Source organism: Salvelinus namaycush, chromosome 33, assembly GCF_016432855.1.
Source record: "Salvelinus namaycush isolate Seneca chromosome 33, SaNama_1.0, whole genome shotgun sequence".
Taxonomy (NCBI): Eukaryota; Metazoa; Chordata; class Actinopteri; order Salmoniformes; family Salmonidae; genus Salvelinus; species Salvelinus namaycush.
In genome coordinates this window covers 26442007-26463332 of record NC_052339.1, presented here as the reverse complement: position 1 = coordinate 26463332, position 21326 = coordinate 26442007, and the positions used below count along the sequence as shown (strand labels likewise).

The 21326-nt window shown below is 43.1% G+C and overlaps 1 protein-coding gene across 3 annotated transcripts in view; it reads left to right on the top strand.

Annotated features, from left to right (window-relative positions):
• LOC120028099 (receptor-type tyrosine-protein phosphatase mu-like) overlaps nt 1–21326 on the top strand; it is a 305294-nt gene that overhangs the window by 218142 nt on the left and 65826 nt on the right. The window contains exons 14-16 of one of the 3 annotated variants that reach the window (XM_038973265.1): nt 613–687; nt 4412–4547; nt 9000–9029. In XM_038973265.1, coding sequence (XP_038829193.1) covers nt 613–687; nt 4412–4547; nt 9000–9029 — 241 coding nt within the window. The remainder of the gene's footprint in view (nt 1–612; nt 688–4411; nt 4548–8999; nt 9030–21326) is intronic. The other 2 variants (XM_038973266.1, XM_038973267.1) reach the window with 2 other exon arrangements.

Sequence of the window (21326 nt, the reverse complement as noted above, 5' to 3'; positions counted from 1 at the left end):
TTCGTTATAGTTTATGGCGGTAATCAGATTTTATTGGACCTGAGCGTTGGCGCATTAAAGTAGCATCTGCTAATAGGTTCAGCACCTCTCGGGGTACCTGCCAGTCATAGCGGTGGCAGCCAATCAGATCCCCAGAGGGGGCTGTGGTGCGGGACAAACTGCTCATACAGAAGGCCATAACCATGACAGTGAGAGAGCCTGAACTGAATATTGAAGATTTTAGTGGCTCTAGCAGAATGTTTATATTCAGTCTCATATCTCTAGAATGGCTCCCTCAGGTTTGTATGAAATCCCTGTGTTAGTTCCCTCCCTGCTGTTCACGAGCACACAACACAAACAAGTAATTAACCAAGCTTCTGGGACGATTACTAATGTATAGAAACATAACCGTTACAAAACCAATGCCAAGCTTGTGAACTATATGTAACCTTCTATTCCTCCCTGAGAGAAGTATCTATTTCTCTCTCCCTCTTACCGTTTCTCTGCTCTGTGTGATTAGGGATGTTTTCCTGTTTGCCTGAGTCTCTTGGCTTCAACCTTGCCCTCTTCTTCTTCTCCTTCTCCCTCTACTTCCTGCATGTTGGCCTGGAACAACTTGTTATTTTGCCTTAGCCGCCATAATCGTGACACAGCTCACCACTCCCTACATACGCATCGCCCCCGCGGCTGGCGACAACCAACTAACAGGTCAGACCACCACTACAACTTCCCAGCTCTCTCCTCGTGTGTGTGTGTGTGTGTGTGTGTGTGTGTGTGTGTGTGTGTGTGTGTGTGTGTGTGTGTGTGTGTGTGTGTGTGTGTGTGTGTGTGTGTGTGTGTGTGTGTGCCAAGATTCATCATTCATAATGTATGTCTGTTTGTGCATTCTAATGTTTTATAACATCTGTTTGTTACATTTTGTAGCGTGTGTCTTTTTGTAGCGTGTGTCATGTTTGTTGAGAGACCGTCAAGGGTTAACTAGGTTACCAGATATCTTATTTTCCACTTTGTATTCATACCTGTCATTTGGTCAGTATTTATCCTATTCATATCTTACAGATAGTGTGACATGGGATTTAGTACCTTGAACACCTGGTTGTGTTGCAAAAACATAGAATGAGCTCATTTTCATTCAAGGCAGATGTAGGAGTTGTGAGTGGGGAAAAAGAGATCAATACAGGCCTCTGCAGCGAGCATGAAACCGAGAAGCTGGACACTCTGGCACGACAAAGACATCCTGCTCAACCTGCTGTCAGAAAATGACATTCAAATATTTACCAGGCAGATGTTTCTGACTCATTTTTTAGAAAATGTTAACTGGAGTTTAACTGGTAGCAGTTGGTTAAGTTTCATAACTTAAGGGAAAACTGAAAATTGTAAGTGTCAAACTATGTTGCAAATTTGTAACACAATTTGTACTCAAGTCCAAAGTTTTGAACATATACATGTCTTTCCCAGCAGTACTTTTGACATTGCATCCACCTAATGTTCCCTTTTCGGCTTCAAAGGAAAGGTGACAACTTTCCTCCTTCTGTTTATACAAGAAGCCAAATGATTCTACCCAGTCACACACAGTCAGACACTGTGAAATGGAAAATGTTCTCCTGTGAAATATTTAACTATGGACGTTTTAGGCTTGTTCCAGGTCATGGGGAATGAACATGATTTTTTGAGGGGAAGAAAAGGGAACATTAGGTGGATGCAATGTCAAAAGTACTGCTGGGAAAGACATGTATGTTCAAAACTTTGGACTTGAGTACAAATTGTGTTACAAATTTGCAACATAGTTTTGACTCTTACAATTTTCAGTTTTCCCTTAAGTTATGAAACTAAACCAACTGCTACCAGTTAAACTCCAGTTAACATTTTCTAAAAAATGAGTCAGAAACGTCTAGTTTTAATACAACATGGACAACAACGTGTCGATAGGAGTGACCTGGCAGGGGTCATTAAATATCAGCATTTGTTTTATTTACACTGTTTACGTCCTAGGGACATGATAAATGTAAGCAGTGGAGGCCGCTGTGTGTTGTTAACCAGCTCTTGTGGTGTTTCAGCCCCGACGTTTACACACCCTCCCACACAGAGTTAGTGGAACACCCTATCCCCCAAAGCACCTCGCATAGTTTGAGTTTGACATGAAACGGCCTCCCTGAAAGCACGAAAGCTTCACTCCCTTCTTCAAAGCCGGAGATATCTGCCGTTTAAACTTAAAAAGGACCAGTGTTTTATGCCTCTTGGGGCATTCAGTTTGCTTTTGACCCATAAACAGAGATGTCAAGGAGAGGATTTGAAGTAGAAAAGCTTGGCGTGAAAGTAAATAGTTAGAAAGTCCAAAACAGCTGGAGATGTTTTGACGTTTCCCGAACAAACTGGAGATACCAAGTGAGTCAAGCTGACCTTGACTGTTCAGTCTTTTAGCTTGGGAATATATTTAAAACCTCTGTTCACATGTGAGCACCCAATGTTTTCTGTATTTTTGCCCACGCAAGGTTTACCTGATAAGAGTCAGACGTCCTCCTTACTGCTTTCCTTGAAGGCCTTTTCCTCACCACCTAAACCCCTCAATAGCTCTCTGGTTATCCAGAGAGCTATATCTAGTGGTATTCACAATTATATGGAATAACTGATCAATTGATAACAGACATTTGCGTTCTGAGAGACTGCCTGCCTGGTAGGTGAATTCTAATGACTGTTTGTCCCCCTCTGGACTCAACATGGAAGGTCGGCAGGTAGCCTAGCTGTTAGGTCGTTGGGTTTGAATACCCGAGCCAACAAGATGAAAAAAATCTGTCTGTGCCCTTGAATCTAATTGCTCCAGGGTCAGTGTTGATAATGGCTGACCCTGACTGTGACCCTCACACTCAGAGAGTCTCGGGGAGAGTTGGGATATGCAAAAAACACATTTCAATACGACAAATATAAACACCCATCAGATGATTATTGTCCAAGGACATGGTCAACCTTGGTGTGGAACCTGGAGGGTGGTCACCCTCTCTCTCCTGGGCCCTCTGTACTCCAAGCCTACCCTCTCCTCTCTCCCTTCACTTCACCCAGACTCACCCTTCGGAGTAAAACAAATTCTTACCGTGGAATAAGCCACCCGTTTGTTGGCCCCCCTATCCGTCACAGCGGTAACAACGATAGTGATGGATGTTGCCACCCTTTGATTGAAGTAGTGGTGGAGGCGGGGAGGAATAGATTCGTGGTGTCGGGGAAAATTGAACGACGTGTCCTGACTATTTTTCATCCCAAACTCATTTAGTGTGAGGAAATGGATAGTTCATCAGGCCGCGGGTTGTCGTTCCATCACATTATACTGTGAACAGGAGAGCAGGAGGCTCCCTCTCTCTTTCTGTCTCGTTCCCTCTTTCTCTCCCTCTCTCCTCTAACTCTGTCTATCCCGCTCTCCCCCTTTCATCTCTCTAACTCTCTCTCTCCTCTCGTTTGTTTCTCTCCTTCTCCTCTTCTTTCTCCATCTCTCCTTTCCTCAGAGGGGAAGGTCCCAGTGAAACAGTGTCTCTTCTGAGACGCTGCGAGGGGCCTGGTTATCTCATTGGAACAGATTGGAAATGCCTTGGCCCTCGGTGTGATCACCCGCCACTGCATGCTTGGGGAATAAATTGCTCCCTAGCAAGTAGTCCCCCTTATTTCGTGTTTGTGCGGTGGCGCTCACCACGCTACAGAACATGACCCAGATTTGATTATCCAAACGCAACAGAGGCAACGTGCTCGAGCTCTGTGTCGCCCGAAGACAATGGGTGTGTAAAAAGGGACAGTTAATGAGTTTATCTGGAACTCTCAGGTGCAGGAGCTGAGGCGAGGCGAGGGCAAATTACTGCTTCATTTAAGGATTGGGGGGGAGGGATAGAGGGAAAGATAGTGGTGCATAAACACATAATGGTAGGAGGGAGGCTGGAGGACAGACAAGGGAGTGCACGGCTGAAGTGTAGAGCAGCTGTGGAAACCAGAGAGAACATGCAGCGGTGAACTTCACCGTCGTCAGTCAAAAATCAGTTTCATCACATGGAATTAAATGTAACATGGATAGAGGCCAGCTTAGCATAGTATGAACTGTCACACAGTAAGGCATCCGTTTTACAAGGTTGGTCTTTTCCTGCCATATGGAAAACGGATTGTACGTTGCTGGAGTTTTCCAACTCCTAAGCACAGTTAGACCACCCGGTAGACTTGAAGACAGCGTTGTCGTAATGAACTATAACAACAGTGTAGCAATTCCCCTTCTCATTTAAATCCTTTCCCTATAGTCTTACATAGTCAACGCTTCACTGGTAACGGGTGTTGTCTTTACCCTGCATGAGTCCTTGATGAGAAAGAAGTGAATGATGTGACAACCCATAGTGATGATGATGACATGGATCCAAAAATGGCCGCCCGGTGACGGTTGTAACCCATTCTCTTTGACCACCAGGGGCTGCGACCAGGAAGCCTGACGCGGTGGAGCCGGAGAAGCAGACGGACCACACGGTGAAGATCGCCGGGGTCATCGCTGGTATCCTCCTCTTTGTCATAATCTTCCTCGGCGTGGTGCTGGTCATGAAGAAAAGGTCAGAGACTCCCAAACTGTCTTTGTACTGTCACCTGTATGGTACAGATGCAGCCACTAAAAATACTATTTCCACGATCTGTGTCATTTCTGTACAGACAATTTGTGTGTGCAATTAGTGTACAACTTTTTAGAGTCTGCAATTGTATACTATGTGTTGCTGTCTACATTAGAGCCCTTTGTCAACACATGAAGAGTTGGTGTATTGAAAGAAGGTTTGAATGTTTCCATGCTCCCTGAGGTCCAGCGTTGCCCTGATACTGTAGATTAACAGGAGACTTGTCTGCATCCTGTAATTACATGAAAGGCCAAATCAAATTAATTCCCTCTGATTGTCCCTTCACCTTCAAAACCCCCTGCATCGTCAACGTCAAGGCTAAATCGTTTATTTGATGACACTGATAAGCACCATTTAAAACTGTTTAATGGCACTGCTATACGTTATGCATTGAAATATTCATACCCCCCCCCCCCCCCATCCACTAAAACAAATGCCACTGTATTAATGACCTCGGTAATGGGAATAGGAAAATATTTCAGAGGCTTATCTTGTGGCAGGAAAAACTAGCAAAGATAAGAGGAAAAAATGTATGAAAGCACTATTTGTTTTCAAAGAGCCAGAGATGCCTGTGGCTGTGTAGCTGCAGGCTAGTTTACATTAGCCCTAGTCCAATGCAAGAGGGAGAGGGGGGAAAGGGGGGGAGGGGGAGGGGGGAAAGAGGTGGCGAGTGCTACACAGCAGCCCCAGAAATGGATGCTGAGCAGATAGACAAGCGGATGCTGAGCAGATAGACAAGCGGATGCTGAGCAGATAGACAAGCGGATGCTGAGCAGATAGACAAGCGGATGCTGAGCAGATAGACAAGCGGATGCTGAGCAGATAGACAAGCGGATGCTGAGCAGATAGACAAGCGGATGCTGAGCAGATAGACAAGCGGATGCTGAGCAGATAGACAAGCGGATGCTGAGCAGATAGACAAGCGGATGCTGAGCAGATAGACAAACTGCCTCCACACGCACGGGTGTAGCGCAATGGGTGTTTCGGCAGATTTCTCTGGGGTATGTGCTCTACCCTGCTCTCAGTATCTAGAGCCCTCAAACTTTACTCCTCATCTAATCAGGGACTGACTTAGACCTGGGACACCAGGTGGGTGCAATTAATTATCAAGTAGAACAGGAAACCAGCAGGCTTGAAAGTTGTGATAGTAGAATGCACAAGATGCAATTTCTAAATTGGGTAGTGCATCATCAGTTCCTCTTGTCATGTCAGTCATTACATGATGTAGAGAGCTATTTATAACTTGTCAGAAATGTCCAGATCAACTAGCCAATGTCAGCTAGTGTTTTTAGCTAGTTTTTTTTAGCCTCTAGATTTTGTTGTAATGTTTGAGTCACTCAAATATCACATAAATACACATTATACATGGCTAAATGTATTTTTATTGCACGAAAATGAGCTTTTAAAACTGGGGGCACGAGTGAAATGGGGGAATGGGGGCCCGAGTGAAAACATTCCGGAACCCCTGTTCTAAAGGGTAGTAAAGTGGTTTCATACTGTACAGTTGTCAGTAGAGGTCGACCGATTATGATTTTTTTCAACGCCGATACCGATTATTGGAGGACCAAAAAAAGGCGATACCGATCAATCGGCCGTTTAAAAAAAAAAAAAAAAAAATGTATTTGTAATAATGACAATTACAACAATACTGAATGAACACTTATTTTAACTTAATATAATACATCAATAAAATCAATTTGGCCTCAAATAAATAATGAAACATGTTCAATTTGGTTTAAATAATGCAAAAACAAAGTGTTGGAGAAGAAAGTAAAAGTGCAATATGTGCCATGTAAGAAAGCTAACGTTTAAGTTCCTTGCTCAGAACATGAGAACATATGAAAGCTGGTGGTTCCTTTTAACATGAGTCTTCAATATTCCCAGGTAATACGTTTTAGGTTGTAGTTATTATAGGAATTATAGGACTATTTCTCTCTATACGATTTGTATTTCATATACCTTTGACTATTGGATGTTCTTATAGGCACTTTAGTATTGCCAGTGTAACAGTATAGCTTCCGTCCCTCTCCTCGCTCCTACCTGGGCTCGAACCAGGAACACATCGACAACAGCCACCCTCGAAGCATCGTTACCCATGCAGAGCAAGGGGAATAACTACTCCAAGTCTCAGAGCGAGTGACATCACCGATTGAAACGCTATTAGCGCGCACCCCACTAACTAGCTAGCCATTTCACATCGGTTACACCAGCCTAATCTGATAGGCTTGAAGTCATAAACAGCGCAATGCTTGAAGCACAGCGACGAGCTGCAGGCAAAACGCACGAAAGTGCTGTTTGAATGAATGCTTACGAGCCTGCTGGTGCCTACCATCACTCAGTCAGACTGCTCTATCAAATCATAGACTTAATTATAACATAATAACACACAGAAATACGAGCCTTAGGTCATTAATATGGTCGAATCCGGAAACTATCATCTCAAAATCAAAACGTTTATTCTTTCAGTGAAATACAGAACCGTTCCGTATTTTATCTAACGGGTGGCATCCATCAGTCTAAATATTCCTGTTACATTGCACAACCTTCAATGTTATGTCATAATTACGTAAAATTCTGGCAAATTAGTTCGCAACAAGCCAGGCGGCCCAAACTGTTGCATATACCCTGACTGCGTACAATGAACGCAAGAGAAGTGACACAATTTCACCTGGTTAATATTGCCTGTTAACCTGGATTTCTTTTAGCTAAATATGCAGGTTTAAAAATATATACTTGTGTATTGATTTTAAGAAAGGCATTGATGTTTATGGTTAGGTACACGTTGGAGCAACGACAGTCCTGTTTCGCGAATGCGCACCGCATCGATTATATGCAACGCAGGACACGCTAGATAAACTAGTAATATCATCAACCATGTGTAGTTAACTAGTGATTATGATTGATTGATTGATTGTTTTTTATAAGATAGGTTTAATGCTAGCTAGCAACTTACCTTGGCTTCTTACTGCATTCATGTAATAGGCAGGCTCCTCGTGGAGTGCAATGTAATCAGGTGGTTAGAGCGTTGGACTAGTTAACTGTAAGGTTGCAAGATTGAATCCCCGAGCTGACAAGGTTAAAATCTGTCATTCTGCCCCTGAACAAGGCAGTTAACCCACCGTTCCTAGGCCATCATTGAAAGTAAGAATGTGTTCTTAACTGACTTGCCTAGTTAAATAAAGGTGTAAAAAAAAGAAATCTGCCAAATCGGTGTCCAGAAATAACGATTTCCGATTGTTATGAAAACTTGAAATCGGCCCTAATTAATCGTATAGCTATTGTTCTGTATTTCAATCCAATGACTATTCATTAAATCATGATGACCTTCATGTTTTATTAACCGTTTTTTATTTCAGCGATTCTAATCGGGAATCAGGGACCAAATCACATCAGCAGTGGTTTAGTTGTGTCTTTGATGGTCACACAGTGTATGTGTAAGAAAAAGTAGAGGCTTGTGTCTCAGAGTAATAACTAGTGTCAACATTAGTGTTGTTTTTGTTATTACTGCCCAATGTTCTAGTTTGTTGTTCCTTCTTGGATTGTCAAACAGTACATGTGTAAGAAAAAGGAGAGGAATACGTTTATGAATATTAAAGCCACTGCTGTTGTACAAACATGTTATTCCAGCCAGTTCCTGATAAACTTGCTCTCTAAACACAGCTCCAATGAGCTTCCTCCCCTGTCCTCTTCCTGCACTCGCCCACTCTCCAATAACACTACAGCCCACCTATCATCTCAATAACAGCCTATCACCTTCACTAAGGCGCAGGCTGGCCTTTATTGTCATGGCCTGGAGGCACCTCTGTAGAATGGTCACTAGCTGGCACAGCCACAAAGTCATAAAATATGATTTTAAGCCTAACCTTAACCATACTGCTAACCCTAATACCTAACCATAACCTGAAATTAAGACCAAAAAGCTAATATTTGTTTTCCTACATTTTTAAGACATAGCCAATTTTGACTTTGCAGCTGGCCCATCTAGCGGAAATTGCTCAGTTCTGCCTCCAGGGCAAGACTCATGACAATAAATGTCAACCTGCCACTAATGCACTATGTTACCCACAATTCTCTCCTGCAACACCTGCACACCTGACTTGCCAATCAACAGGTCACTCCGCCCACCCACTGTAACTGAATGTTGTAACTCTGTGGGCCCTCACCCTCTACCCCTCCACGCATGACGTTGTCCCCCCAAGCAACCACCTTGCCCTCACAGTCGTACTAGTAAAAAACGTCACTTTATGCCTCCATATCGTGTTTTTTGGGGGGGGGGTTTCATTTCTATATATTTTTCTCCAGTACATTAATATTTTTCCTTTTCCTTTCCTTCCATTCCATTTCCCCTCCTGTCCCCCACCACTGCTTATATCCTACCACCACCCCACTGGGCAGAAGAACCTATCACTCCTACACTTACTACCTGTAAGTAACCCACTTTGTGACTGAAAACGCTTAGTGCCATGCTTTCTCGATCTGCGACCACCGCCTTTATTTACCATGCATGAAACCTCTTGGTGACTTTTCTCTCCTTTCAAACTGCCAGCCAGGGCCTAATTGGTCTAACATTGGCTAGCAGGTAACACCTAGCAGCTAACGGCTAGCAGCTAATGTAAGCTAACGGCTAGCAGCTAATGTAAGCTAACGGCTAGCAGCTAATGTAAGCTAACGGCTAGCAGCTAATGTAAGCTAACGGCTAGCAGCTAATGTAAGCTAACGGCTAGCAGCTAACGTACGCTAACGGCTAGCAGCTAACGTAAGCTAATGGCTAATCTACTCACCTCAAGATCCAATTTGAAGTCGAATTGCCAATATCAAAGTGGAATTGCAAATATTTTGACCAGATCATTTATAAATAATGGGTAACATATATAATTGATCTAAATTAATTGAAAACTGACACTCAAATGAGGCAAAATGCTTCTTTCTAAATTGTGACGACGTTCCAGCCAATGCTGTAGTTTGAAAGGGGACCTTGATCAGTCACTACTATTATAAAACAGTTAGAAAACCTATAGACGTAGATACTACTATATTTGTCCATAAACATAAAAAATGGAGAACTCCGTTTTCTCCTTGTATTGTGCTTTCTAGAGTATTTTGTGCTTTATTGACTAAGAGGGAAACTGTGTTCTCTGTAACCCAAGTAGCATTGCTCCATAACCCGTCCCATTTTCAGAATAGCTGCGCAGGCGTGAGACAGTTTTGTATCCGACACGCCTCTTGGCCTAACCCTGTCCCAGAATCCACCTCAACAGTCAACTCCCATGATCCTCTCTGTCCGTGGTCATTTCGGTGCTGCTCATTTTTCCATTTCTTCTCCATGTTTTAGATCAGTTGTTTTTGAAAGGCACTGTTGACACCATGTAAATTCCTCATCTGTACCCTGGTACAGTGGTGCTAAAAGCCTACTGTGATGGTGACGACAGCTTTGTGTATGATGCTATGCACTCTGTGTATGATGCTATGCAGTCTGTGTGGTGGCAAAGGAGCAAAGAAGGGCTGTAGTATTGTGTATTACAGCTATGCATTTTTAAACAGTATATACTTTCTACAACGCGTTTTGTCAAAACAAGCATTGTGATTGGTTGAGATGCGTTCTAAGCCATGCGTTTTAAGCCGTCCTAAAACAAAAAGCCATTTACCACGGGAGATGCCTTGGGTCAACTGTGCCAGTTGGTTTAGTATTTCCAACTCTGTTGATTGTTCAGTTCATTTGCTTTGATTGAAAACACGCAATCAATCAACAAATTATGTGATTCCGGGAAGAAACTGTTATTTGAGAGACAAAAAGGATGGCAATCATGAAGGAATGTGAGCTTGCTTCAGTTTGACCTGCTTGTTTTCAATAGAGGGGTGAAAGCTCCGCAGAAGAACCCCTGGCTTGGATTTGAATAAGAGCCTACTAAATGTCCATCGGGAGAGAACACATACAGTGCCTTTGGAAAGTATTCAGACCCCTTGACTTTTTCCACATTTTGTTACGTTACAGCGTTATACTAAAATGATTTAAAAAATATATTTTAAAAATCCTCAGCAATTAACACATAATGACAGTGAATGACAGGTTTTTATACATTTTTGCTAATTTATTATGAATAAAAAAACATACCTTATTTACGTAAGTATTCAGACCCTTTGCTATGATACTCGAAATTGAGGTCAGGTGCATCCTATTTCCATTGATCATCCTTGATGTTTCTACAACTTGATTGGAGTCCACCTGTGGTAAATTCAATTGAATGGACGTGATTTGGAAAGGTACACACATGTCTATAGGTTCCACAGTTGACAGTGAATGTCAGAGCAAAAACCAAGTCATGAGGTCGAAGGAATTGTCTGCAGAGCTCCGAGACACGATTGTGTCGAGGCACAGATCTGAGGACGGGGTACCAAAACATTTCTGCAGCATTGAAGGTCCCCAAGAACACAGTGGCCTCCATTATTCTTAAATGGAAGAAATTTGGAACCACCAAGACTCTTCCTAGAGCTGGCCACGGGCCAAACTGAGCAATTGGGGGAGAAAGGGCTTTGGTCAGGGAGATGACAAAGAACCCGATGGTCACTCTGTCAGAGCTCCAGAGTTCCTCTGTGGAGATGGGAGAACCTTCCAGAATGAGAACCATCTCTGCAGCACTACACCAATCAGGCCGTATGGTAGAGTGGCCAGACGGAAGCCATTCCTCGGTAAAAGGCAGATGACAGCCCGCTAAAGAACCTAAGCACACAGTCAAGACAATGCAGGAGTGGCTTCGGGACAAGTCTCAATGTCCCTGAGTGGCCCAGCCAGAGCCCGGACTTGAACCCAATAGAACATCTCTGGAGAGACCTGAAAATAGCTGTGCAGCAACGCTCCCCCATCCAACCTGACAGAGCTTGAGAGGATCTGAGAAGAATGAGAGAAACTCCCCAAATACAGGTGTGCCAAGCTTGAGGCATCATACCCAAGAAGACTCGAGGCTGTAATCGCTGCCAAAGGTGCTTCAACAAAGTACTGAGTAAAGGGTCTGAATACTTATGTAAATGTAATATTTCATTTTTTTTAACAAAACAATTAAGATTGTGTAGATTGATAAGAAGATTAAAAAAACGATTTAGAGTAAGACCTAACAAAGCGTGTAAAAAGTAAAGGGGTCTGAATACTTTACAAAGGCACTGTACATCCCAGATATGATGACATTTTCTATTTTTCTATTCTTGTTATATCCCCCCCTCCCCTCTATATTTGGAGCTTGTTGCTTGGATTTTTAAAGGAGAGGTTTTTTTCTTGGTGACTTCCAGAAAATGCTGTTTGGTTTGTTATGCCCAATTAACTGTCCCATAGAGGGATGAGCGGGATTCTTAAAGCAGGAGATGTGGTGCTGTGTGTCTTTCGTGGCTTCTGACTTTTCTTTTTCTCCTTTCTGTCCCTCGTGTTCTCTCGCTTCCTCCCCTTATCTATTTCTCTCCCTGTTTCTGGTTCCCTAGTCTCCTCTCATGCTCTTCCCCTCTTTCTCCTTCTTCCCCCCCCGCCCCTCTCGCTCCTTCTTCCTCCCTCTCCCCCCCTCTCTCTCCTTGGCCGTTTAAGGAGGAGTAATATGGTAAACGGTGTGAGATTATGCCTCTCAGTTCGCGTCAGGGCCGCCCAGCCAAGCTCATGTTTAACAGCGAGTCGCTTGCCGCTCGCCTCAGATTGAGCAGTCACACGCACCCAGCGCTCTAATGAAATATTGAATGCAGTTTGTCTTTGATCCAACATGCCATGTGCCAATTACAGCAGAGAGGGCAGAACAGGTGGAGGCAGGGGAGAAGGAAAGAGAACACAAGGTTTCTGAGGAGAGATAGATGGAGGCAATTCACCATTACCTACCTAGCCCTCCTCCTTCCCTGTATCTGTGCAGTATATAAAGTTGTACTTCATTTTATACTCGCTAACTCCAAAGGTAGGCCAAGGCCTGTCCAGTTTTTAAATTAGCGTTACTAATGGTCCATTTCTCCATTGGGATACATTGAAGTGGAACAGATCAGGTAGTAATTGGTACAGTCTATGATACTTTGTTCAACTGGACTGCTATGAGGTAGAAGTGTTGTATTAGATTGGATAAGAGCTATAAGGTAAAGAGCACTACGGTCTCCTATAGCCTGAAGGCCGCTCAAGTTCTACATCCGAGCTAAATGCTGAGTTTAGGCTGATGCATCCCAAATGGCACCCAATTCCCTATATAGTGCACAACTTTTAGTAAAACATTGTGCGCTAAATATGTGACTAGGGTGTCATTTGGGATGTAACCTGGCTGCGTGACTAATGCAGAACCGCCAACATCCCTCCATTATTTCCCTGGAAGCCTTTTCTGAAGGCTTGGTAAAACAAGAGGAGTAACTGCCTGGGATGAAGGATGAGCTGAGCGGGACGCTTCCTCTCCATCTTCCCTCCCCGGCGCTCCTTTCTTTCTCGCTCACTCCTATACGCATGTGCACGCACGCACGCGCGCGCGCACACACACACACACACACACTGAGAGACGGAATGTGTGAGCACTTCCAAGGGAATCCAGAGAGAAGGGCCCATTTTTTAACTGTGAGCTTAAAGCAGCCAGGTGGGGCCCTGCCCACCGCGTGAACAAAACCTTAATTAAATCCTACAAGGAAGGTTTCATGCAGAACAAGAATCAAATTAATTACAACAATGGAATGCTCATTTGTCTGGCTGACAGGCACTGTCATTACGAAGAAGAGCAGGGAATTTGGAGACAGGAGGAGGTGGTGGTAAGAGGGAAGACCATTTGGCCCGTCTGTTGGGAGACTCGACAAGGTTGTCCTTTAACTCCCTTTGTCATTAGGGTAACAGGTCATTCTTGAACGCGGCAAAGCCCAGCGGGGGAATTTACAGGCTGCTAGCCGAACGTTAGCCTTTAGCACACAGCCAGCACGCGCCGCAAATAAGCCGTCCACTCTGATGCTTGTTACATGAGAGGTGGCAGCACTTGCACGCCGCGGCCCTAATAAAGGTGTCTCGCGCACACACACACACACACACACACTCCTAGCCCTGTTTGTGTGCTAATGGTCGGCGTACACAGACACTGTCTTCACCTCACCACAGTTTACATTCGCATCACCCTGCGATACGTTAATGGCACTCTCCCGCTTCTCATTCGATTAGCATACATAACCCCTAAAGTGCAGGTGTCTCATGAACGGCGTGGTAAGTAATGTTGCCAGACCTCATAAGCAGCCCATTGGAGTGTGTAATGTGATTATAGAATAGCATCTAAGTACTGTTCTGTGTTCAGGTTCTCAATAGAACCTTCACGTTATGTGATCTAACTAGAGGAACTGGAGTAGGATGGAAAACGGGGACTCGTTGTTTGCCTGTTAAAGCCACCGTTTTCCCACGGTCTTAATGAAATGGGTGACTGTTTACAGTTTGATGGTATCAGCAGCCAGTTACTACACCCAACAGTTACTACACCCAACAGTTACTACACCCAACAGTTACTACACCCAACAGTTACTACACCCAACAGTTACTACACCCAACAGTTACTACACCCAACTGCCATTGTATCAGGGGTCGAGGGTCGTTCAGTTGGGTCGTTGTGGAGCACGCTTTTGTGTTGTGGCTCCGGGGCTAATGAAGGCCCGATGTCACACTCTTTCTCTTGGGAATAAAGGATGTGCCGCCGACACTTGTGGCCCTCAGGGTTTAAACTGGTAAACGGTGTCGTGGGTGATTGGAACATTTCTAAGAGCTCCCGGTCTTAATTCAGCTCTGCCTCCAGAGTCAATTCAGACTAGATTCATTTGGTTTGGGAGCCCAAAAGAGCTCTTCTCTTTGTGTCGCTGACTTGATCAGGGGTGTTACTGGATCAGCCTCTTGTCTGATGCCGCCATTGTAAGCGGAAGTCAAAGTGCAGATCCAAGTACAAGTAAGAAATTACTGCTCACGCCACGAATATAAAGCCTTTGATTCGGCGACTACATTTCCCATTAATTTTGTGTGTTAGGCTACCGTAGGGGGAGAGCTGGCAATTAGGTGTTTTCCTTTCTCTCTCTCTCACGCTCTCTCGCGCACATTTTTGGGGGTTGGCGTGTTTTTCCCCGGTATCTCTGAAGACTGGTTATTGTTTTTTGTTGATTTTCAGCTAGGCAATTACTGTAGCGACACTGTAAATTACAAGTTGTCTTTCTCTCCAATCTTCCAGGCTTTGAGTTCCTTCTCAGTAACCTTGGTTTTCCAGTTGGTTGAATGAATAGAAAAACATACCTTATAGCTGAATTCTAGCTAACATAGTATTAATGTTACACTGTAACACGTGTCCAATCATATCTATGTGCTTGTAGAAGTGCATTTCCATTTTTTTGTGTGAGAAGAGACATTTCCTTTTCCATCAATGACACGACATACTGTAAATGAAAAGGGTTGTATAGCATGTAGCTATCTCTAACATGGAAACATACTCTACATATCTGTCTAGATAGATAAGCACACGTCTTTCCAAACAGACTTGATGGAACCAACCATGATTTATGAACTGGGTGTAAGCAGCTTGAAATATTAAAGACTAACATGTCATGATTCTACATGAAGGAATAGCAAAGAGTTCTGTCTTCAGAGTCCCTGGTCAAACATCATTAGGTTTAGTGGTATGTTTTATTTTTCAGTGACTTGTTGGTACAAGAGAGTGTACACAAATATGACTGTTAATACAGTGCTGGAACAGCCTGTTATTTAGACTGTTGGATAGAGCCCTAGGGTGTTAACAGCTAATCCCCACGCCAGCCTGCTGTTTATACAATGAATTCCACTAGCTGGCTCTTATGTCTATGTACGATTTGTTTCGAATGTAGCCTAGATCTCTTATCATGGTCTGACATTTTCTCTACATGGTTGAATGAATTTGCCTTCACCGAGGTACACTAGCTAGCCAGTGAGGAGGATAGCTAGTCTCGTCTCAGTCTGTCTCTCTCTCTGTGTGTACAGCTCATGTGGAGGCTTCCTCCCAGCATCACCTGCAACACTGTCATTAAACTGTCTGAGTGGTATGGCTTAGTATTTCCCCTCTCCCTCGCACACTGTCCCTCCCCCCACGCACCAACAGATCACAGAAACCATCAGGCAGACGTGCTGTTATTTATTCATCTATAAAGACCAATTAAAATTGCAAATGGAGCCGTCTCAGTCAAATCCTTTATAGGTCAACGTTATGGGTATGGGCTGTGTGTTTTCTTTCTGGTATCGTAGAGAATGTGGAGGATTCATTGAGGTCAGGAATGCTCCAGTTCCTTTAGTACAAAATGTAAATGTGCATTCTTGCAGTGCATTAGGAATGAGGTTTTGATTTTGGCTTTGAAAAACCAGTTGGTTATGATCAAATAGGATAGCCACACAAATCAGGGTGTCTTGATGTTTTTGTTGCCCAGTAGAACATGTGTAATAGTGAGGAATTTAGCACCCCAATTGTACACTCGGTGTGAAACCTAGGATGCTGTTAACGTTGAGTTGAGGTCTTGTACTCTTCCCTACCATCCCTCCATCCTTCCATGTTTCCATCCCTCCATCCTTCTTAAAAATGGTGACAGATGAGATCTTTTCCAGTGAACCCGCTCTTCTTTGAGGTGAAGCCCCTCTCTCACTCTCTCCCTCTCTCACTCTCTCCCTCTCTCTCTTTCTGCGCTGGCTGACACCTCGTCAGTAGCCCCGAGGCTCTCTTTCTGATGCGCTTCCTACGTGATCAGCCCTACATACAAATACATGTGTTTGTCCCCTGGAGAATCTAGAACAGTCCCCACTCTGTTTTACCATGGGATTTCGTGAGATATGTCAAGTGTAGACGACAGTCCGCAATGATTCAAACTGTTACACGTTGATAGTCCTAGTCATATGTAAAACATATTTATGCAGTGTTTGGCGACGTGCATCTCTGACATTCTATTAAAGATGCATTCCTCAACTGAATAATGAGGACATGATGGTGCACTGTGTTATTGTTTCATGTTAAAGACATGGCAGCTTATTGTAATGGACTCAATGTATTGTAATATGGTGAATTATACGGACTTGTTAAGCCAAGATTCATGAAATATGAATTTATGAGTACAAAACGCTTGTTGAAGAATTATATAATTATATTCTAATTCTATTTATTCTTTGTGTGCGGTTTTCTTTTTTTCGAATGTCATTAAAATCCGCTTGATATTCACATTGTTGCAACATACTTGTTGCACTCCTCTCTGTACCCGTTGCGAGGTTGTAGTGGCAGAAAGGAGAATACAGCTTTGTGAAAGGGGTATAAGTGTTATTTTAACGGGAGACTACAGTGCCTTCAAAGTATTGACACCCTTTGACTTTTTCCACATTTTGTTACAGCCTGTAACACAATACCCCATAAATCAACTCAGGAGTAAAAATATGCTAAGTTACATGGACTCCCTCTGTGTGTAGTAATAGTGTTTAACATGAAATGACTACCTCATCTCTGTACTCCACACATACAGTTATCTGTAAGGTCCCTCAGTTGAGCAGTTAATTTCAAACACAGATTCAACCACAAAGACCAGGGAGGTTTTACAATGGGGAAAATCCAATACAACACATTACTGAGTACCACTCTCCATATTTTCAAGCATAGTGGTGGCTGCATCATGTAATGCGTATGCTTGTAATCATTAAGGACTGGGGAGTTTTTCAGGATAAAAAATAAATGGAATGGAGCACATGCAAAATTTGCACATGCAAAATCCTAGAGGAAAACCTAGTTCAGTATGTTTTCCACCAGACTCTGGGAGATTAAATCACCTTTCAGCAGGACAAAAACAAGGCCAAATCTACACTGGAGTTGGTTACCAAGAAGATGGTGAATGTTCCTGAGTGGCCGAGTTACAGTTTAGACTTAAATCTAATTAAAAGTCTATTGTAAGACCTGAACATAGTTGTTTAGCAATGATCAACAACCAACTTGACAGACCTTGAAGAATTTTTAAAAGAATAATGGGCAAATGTTACACAATCCCGGTGTGGAAAGCTCTTAGAGACTTACCCAGAAAGATACACAGCTATAATTGCGGCCAAAGGTAATTCTAACATGTATTGATTGACTCATGGGGTTGAATCTAATCAAGATATATTAGTGTTAATAAAATGTTCTTCCACTTTGACAGAGTATTATGTGTAGATCGTTGACAAAAAATGACAAATCAATTTTAATCCCACTTTGTAACACAACAAAATGTGGAAAAAGTCAAGGGGTGTGAGTACTTTCTGAAGGCGCTGTAGCGATCTCTAATCAAAGGCTACTATATGAAAGGATATATTTCCAAGTACCGCTGCTTTTCTTCACTCCCAGTCGCTGTCATTCTTTAATGATATTATGAATCCCTGATAAGCGCCTTTAAAGGACATTAACCTCGCAGGTCACACACCGCTCCGTCTGTGGTTTTATGGCACTCTGATAATGGAGAGACATTACAGGCCATCTCCAGCAGGTCTCTGTGTCTGTCCACAGCCGTTGCCTCAGGCCCCACCGCTGGAGTTCCAGAGCCCCCACTGCCAACCATTAAGATTTATCTTGGCAAAACGACAACTAGAATGGGTTTTATGCAGTGCTCTCTCTGCCTGCTGCCTTGGACAAAATGCCTCGCTCCAGTGTAGGGTACCTTTCTCCTCTGCCTCCTTCTCCTGTTGCCTAGGGGCCATCAGTGACCAACACGGCAGGAGCTTTTATGCTTTTATTTATCTGTTTGTGGGCAAAGAGGGGAAAAAATGTGTTCTCTCTCTTTAACACTAGAACCGCCATAGGCTAACGGCCACTAACGTTTGATATTGTAAATAAATAAAAATCTCCCCCCAAAAAAGCTACGTCATGCTCCTTCCCTAACTTTTCATAAATGTTTGTATTTTACATTGCTCATTTGTCAGAATTTAGAATTCACAAAGTTAACAGTTTAATTTTTTATTTTTATACCTATTCCCAACTTAACCGGTCAAGATAATGCAATGTAGGACATTGATACCCAGCTAAGCACTAATGCGTCTCTATCTCCTCTGAATGAATGACAAATGGATGATTGGGTGATAACTGCTTGTTACTTCACAATTTAATTGAAATTAGGCCTAACTGAATGATGAGTTTGAAGAGGTTAATTTAATTTAGAAAGACAATTGTGTAATGATGAGTTTGTTATGCCTTTTTATCAGCTTTGGCGCTCATGTTTATAGCAAATCATTTGACCGCGCGCCTTGCAGGTTGATTATCATTTTCTTTTAAGTTTTACTTTTATTTTATTTTACGTTTAATAAGCTGTTTTATTTACTAGAACTCTAACTAATCAAATGTTTTGTAATGGTAACAAAAACATGCTGCGTGTTGCTGTAGAATAATGCAAAACATGTCCTTGACTATCCCAAGTTGATGAGCGAAGGGAAGCAAACGATGCCAGCCCACTGAATGAATGACAAATTGATTAATGGGCGATATTTGTGTATGTTACTTCACAATCAAATTTAAATTAGGCCTAACTGAATGATAAGGAAGGTGAAGAGATGGATTTCATGTAGAACAACAGTAGTGTAATGATGAGTTTGTCATGCCTATCATCGTTGGCCCTCATGTTAATCATTTGCCTTGCGGGTTGATACCATTCTTATGTTTTACTTTGTAAAAATAAGCTTTTAAGGGACTGTTTTATTTACTATAATGCTATTACATGTATTGTAAGGGAAAGCAAAGCACGCTATGTGTTGCAGTACACCTTTGGAATAATGTGAAACATGTCCTTGACTCTATCCAAGTTGATGAGCAAGGGGAAACAAACGATGCCAGTCAGCCTGCACAGCCGGCCCATCGGAACTACAAAAAACTAATTTGACACATAGTTAGCCTGTAGACAAGATTAAATTGGCAATAGTCTAATTGACAGTATTATTAGGTGTCAAATTGTACATGAAGAGATGGGCGCAACTTGTAATTTGCAGATGCAGGGAAGGGAGCATCACTTTATCAAATCCTCCTTCAGAGTCACATGCAGGTAAAACATTTTGATTTCTATATAGTATCAGAAAAAGTGTTTATATGGCCCTTACTTTTGTCAATTAACTCTCAAAATTCAAGAGGTGCAGCTCTATTTCCAAAATTTCACTTCAAGAATATCTGCACTGTCCCAGCGTTCAGCACATGACCACTAGCGTGGCAGCGTCGCTCCGGCTGCTAAGCAGACTGGTAACATACTGTAAATTAATTTATTTTGGATCTGGTTTCGATGTCCAGAGTTGAGGTTGAGGGGCCTACAGTAACATAAACTAATGAAAATGCTGTTGTGTTCTTTGAAATAGTTATTTCTGTAAACACAACCAAATTCTTCTTCTTCTGATAGAATATATGAAATGCATTTATTAGACTGTTAGAATGCATGTGTTCTTGGCTGGAAGTATCCAAAATTGGCTTTAGGCCTACGTTTTTCGCTAGGACTTTGTAGAATTATACAAAACATATCCTTCACTATCTTAACAATTAACTATTGTTATATTTCTACATGGATATATTTCCATGAATATTTCTTCATGCATTTCATGCTTTACAATTGTTTATGTACTATTTATCAAGCTTTGGTGCTTTATGTTTGCACACCTTGTGGGTTGATATGCATCTAATGCATAATCTAAATGAGACATCCGTCAACGTTCTCAGCGTGCTCTAGCAGGTACTTATAGTCTGAAGGCAATGCGCTTCTTCTGTTAAAAGCCTATAGTCTTCGTTTTCCATTTGCCTTCTCTCGTCATCTGATTCCATTCGGAGTAAGGGTTTTTTCAGGTTAAACTTTAAACGGCCCCAAAAGGTTACGCTTATGCAAAGATCTGGAATATAAAGGGATGAAATAAAAATATCTAGCATAGCGTTGGAGAGAAACGCAGCGACTCGGAGGAGTACGTGGGGAGTGTTGTGACCAGGCTGTGGCATTAGGTATGCATGTGGGCCATGGATGGGAGCGAGCTCTCATGTAGCGATGGGGGGGAAGGGATGGTTTGAGGGAGGGAGGAGGTAAACAACCATAGCTCATACTGCATCTCTCCACTCAGCCACTGCATCACTCTCCCCGTTCACCCGCATCTCTCTCCCCGTTCACCCGCATCTCTCTCCCCGTTCACCCGCATCTCTCTCCCCGTTCACCCGCTTCTCTCTCCCCGTTCACCCGCTTCTCTCTCCCCGTTCACCCGCTTCTCTCTCCCCGTTCACCCGCTTCTCTCTCCCCGTTCACCCGCTTCTCTCTCCCCGTTCACCCGCATCTCTCTCCCCGTTCACCCGCTTCTCTCTCCCCGTTCACCCGCTTCTCTCTCCCCGTTCACCCGCTTTTAATTTGTCCGCCTGTCTGGATTCATTCTGTTGATTCAGGTAGTTTTTTTTTTAAGTGTGTGTTTTATAACGGGAGGCTATAATCCCCTCCATCCCCCTAAAAACATGTTTTTTTCTAACTATTCCACCAATGTGAAAACGTCTGTAGCTTACATATAGATAGTGCAAATCTTGTACACTAGCAGCAGAAAATATTAGCATTTAGCGAGCAAGGCCTCTTCACGATGCCGCCTTTGCAACTTCTGCACTGTACCCCAGCAGGGTCTCTACCCACCTGTGTGTGTGCCAGCCTACTTTGCCAACCAACACGCCCATTAAAGGTAATCTCATGTGAAGCCGTGCGTTTCCCTCCTACTCTGCCAGTGTCACTCATCACCCAGCCCCTTCAGCAGCG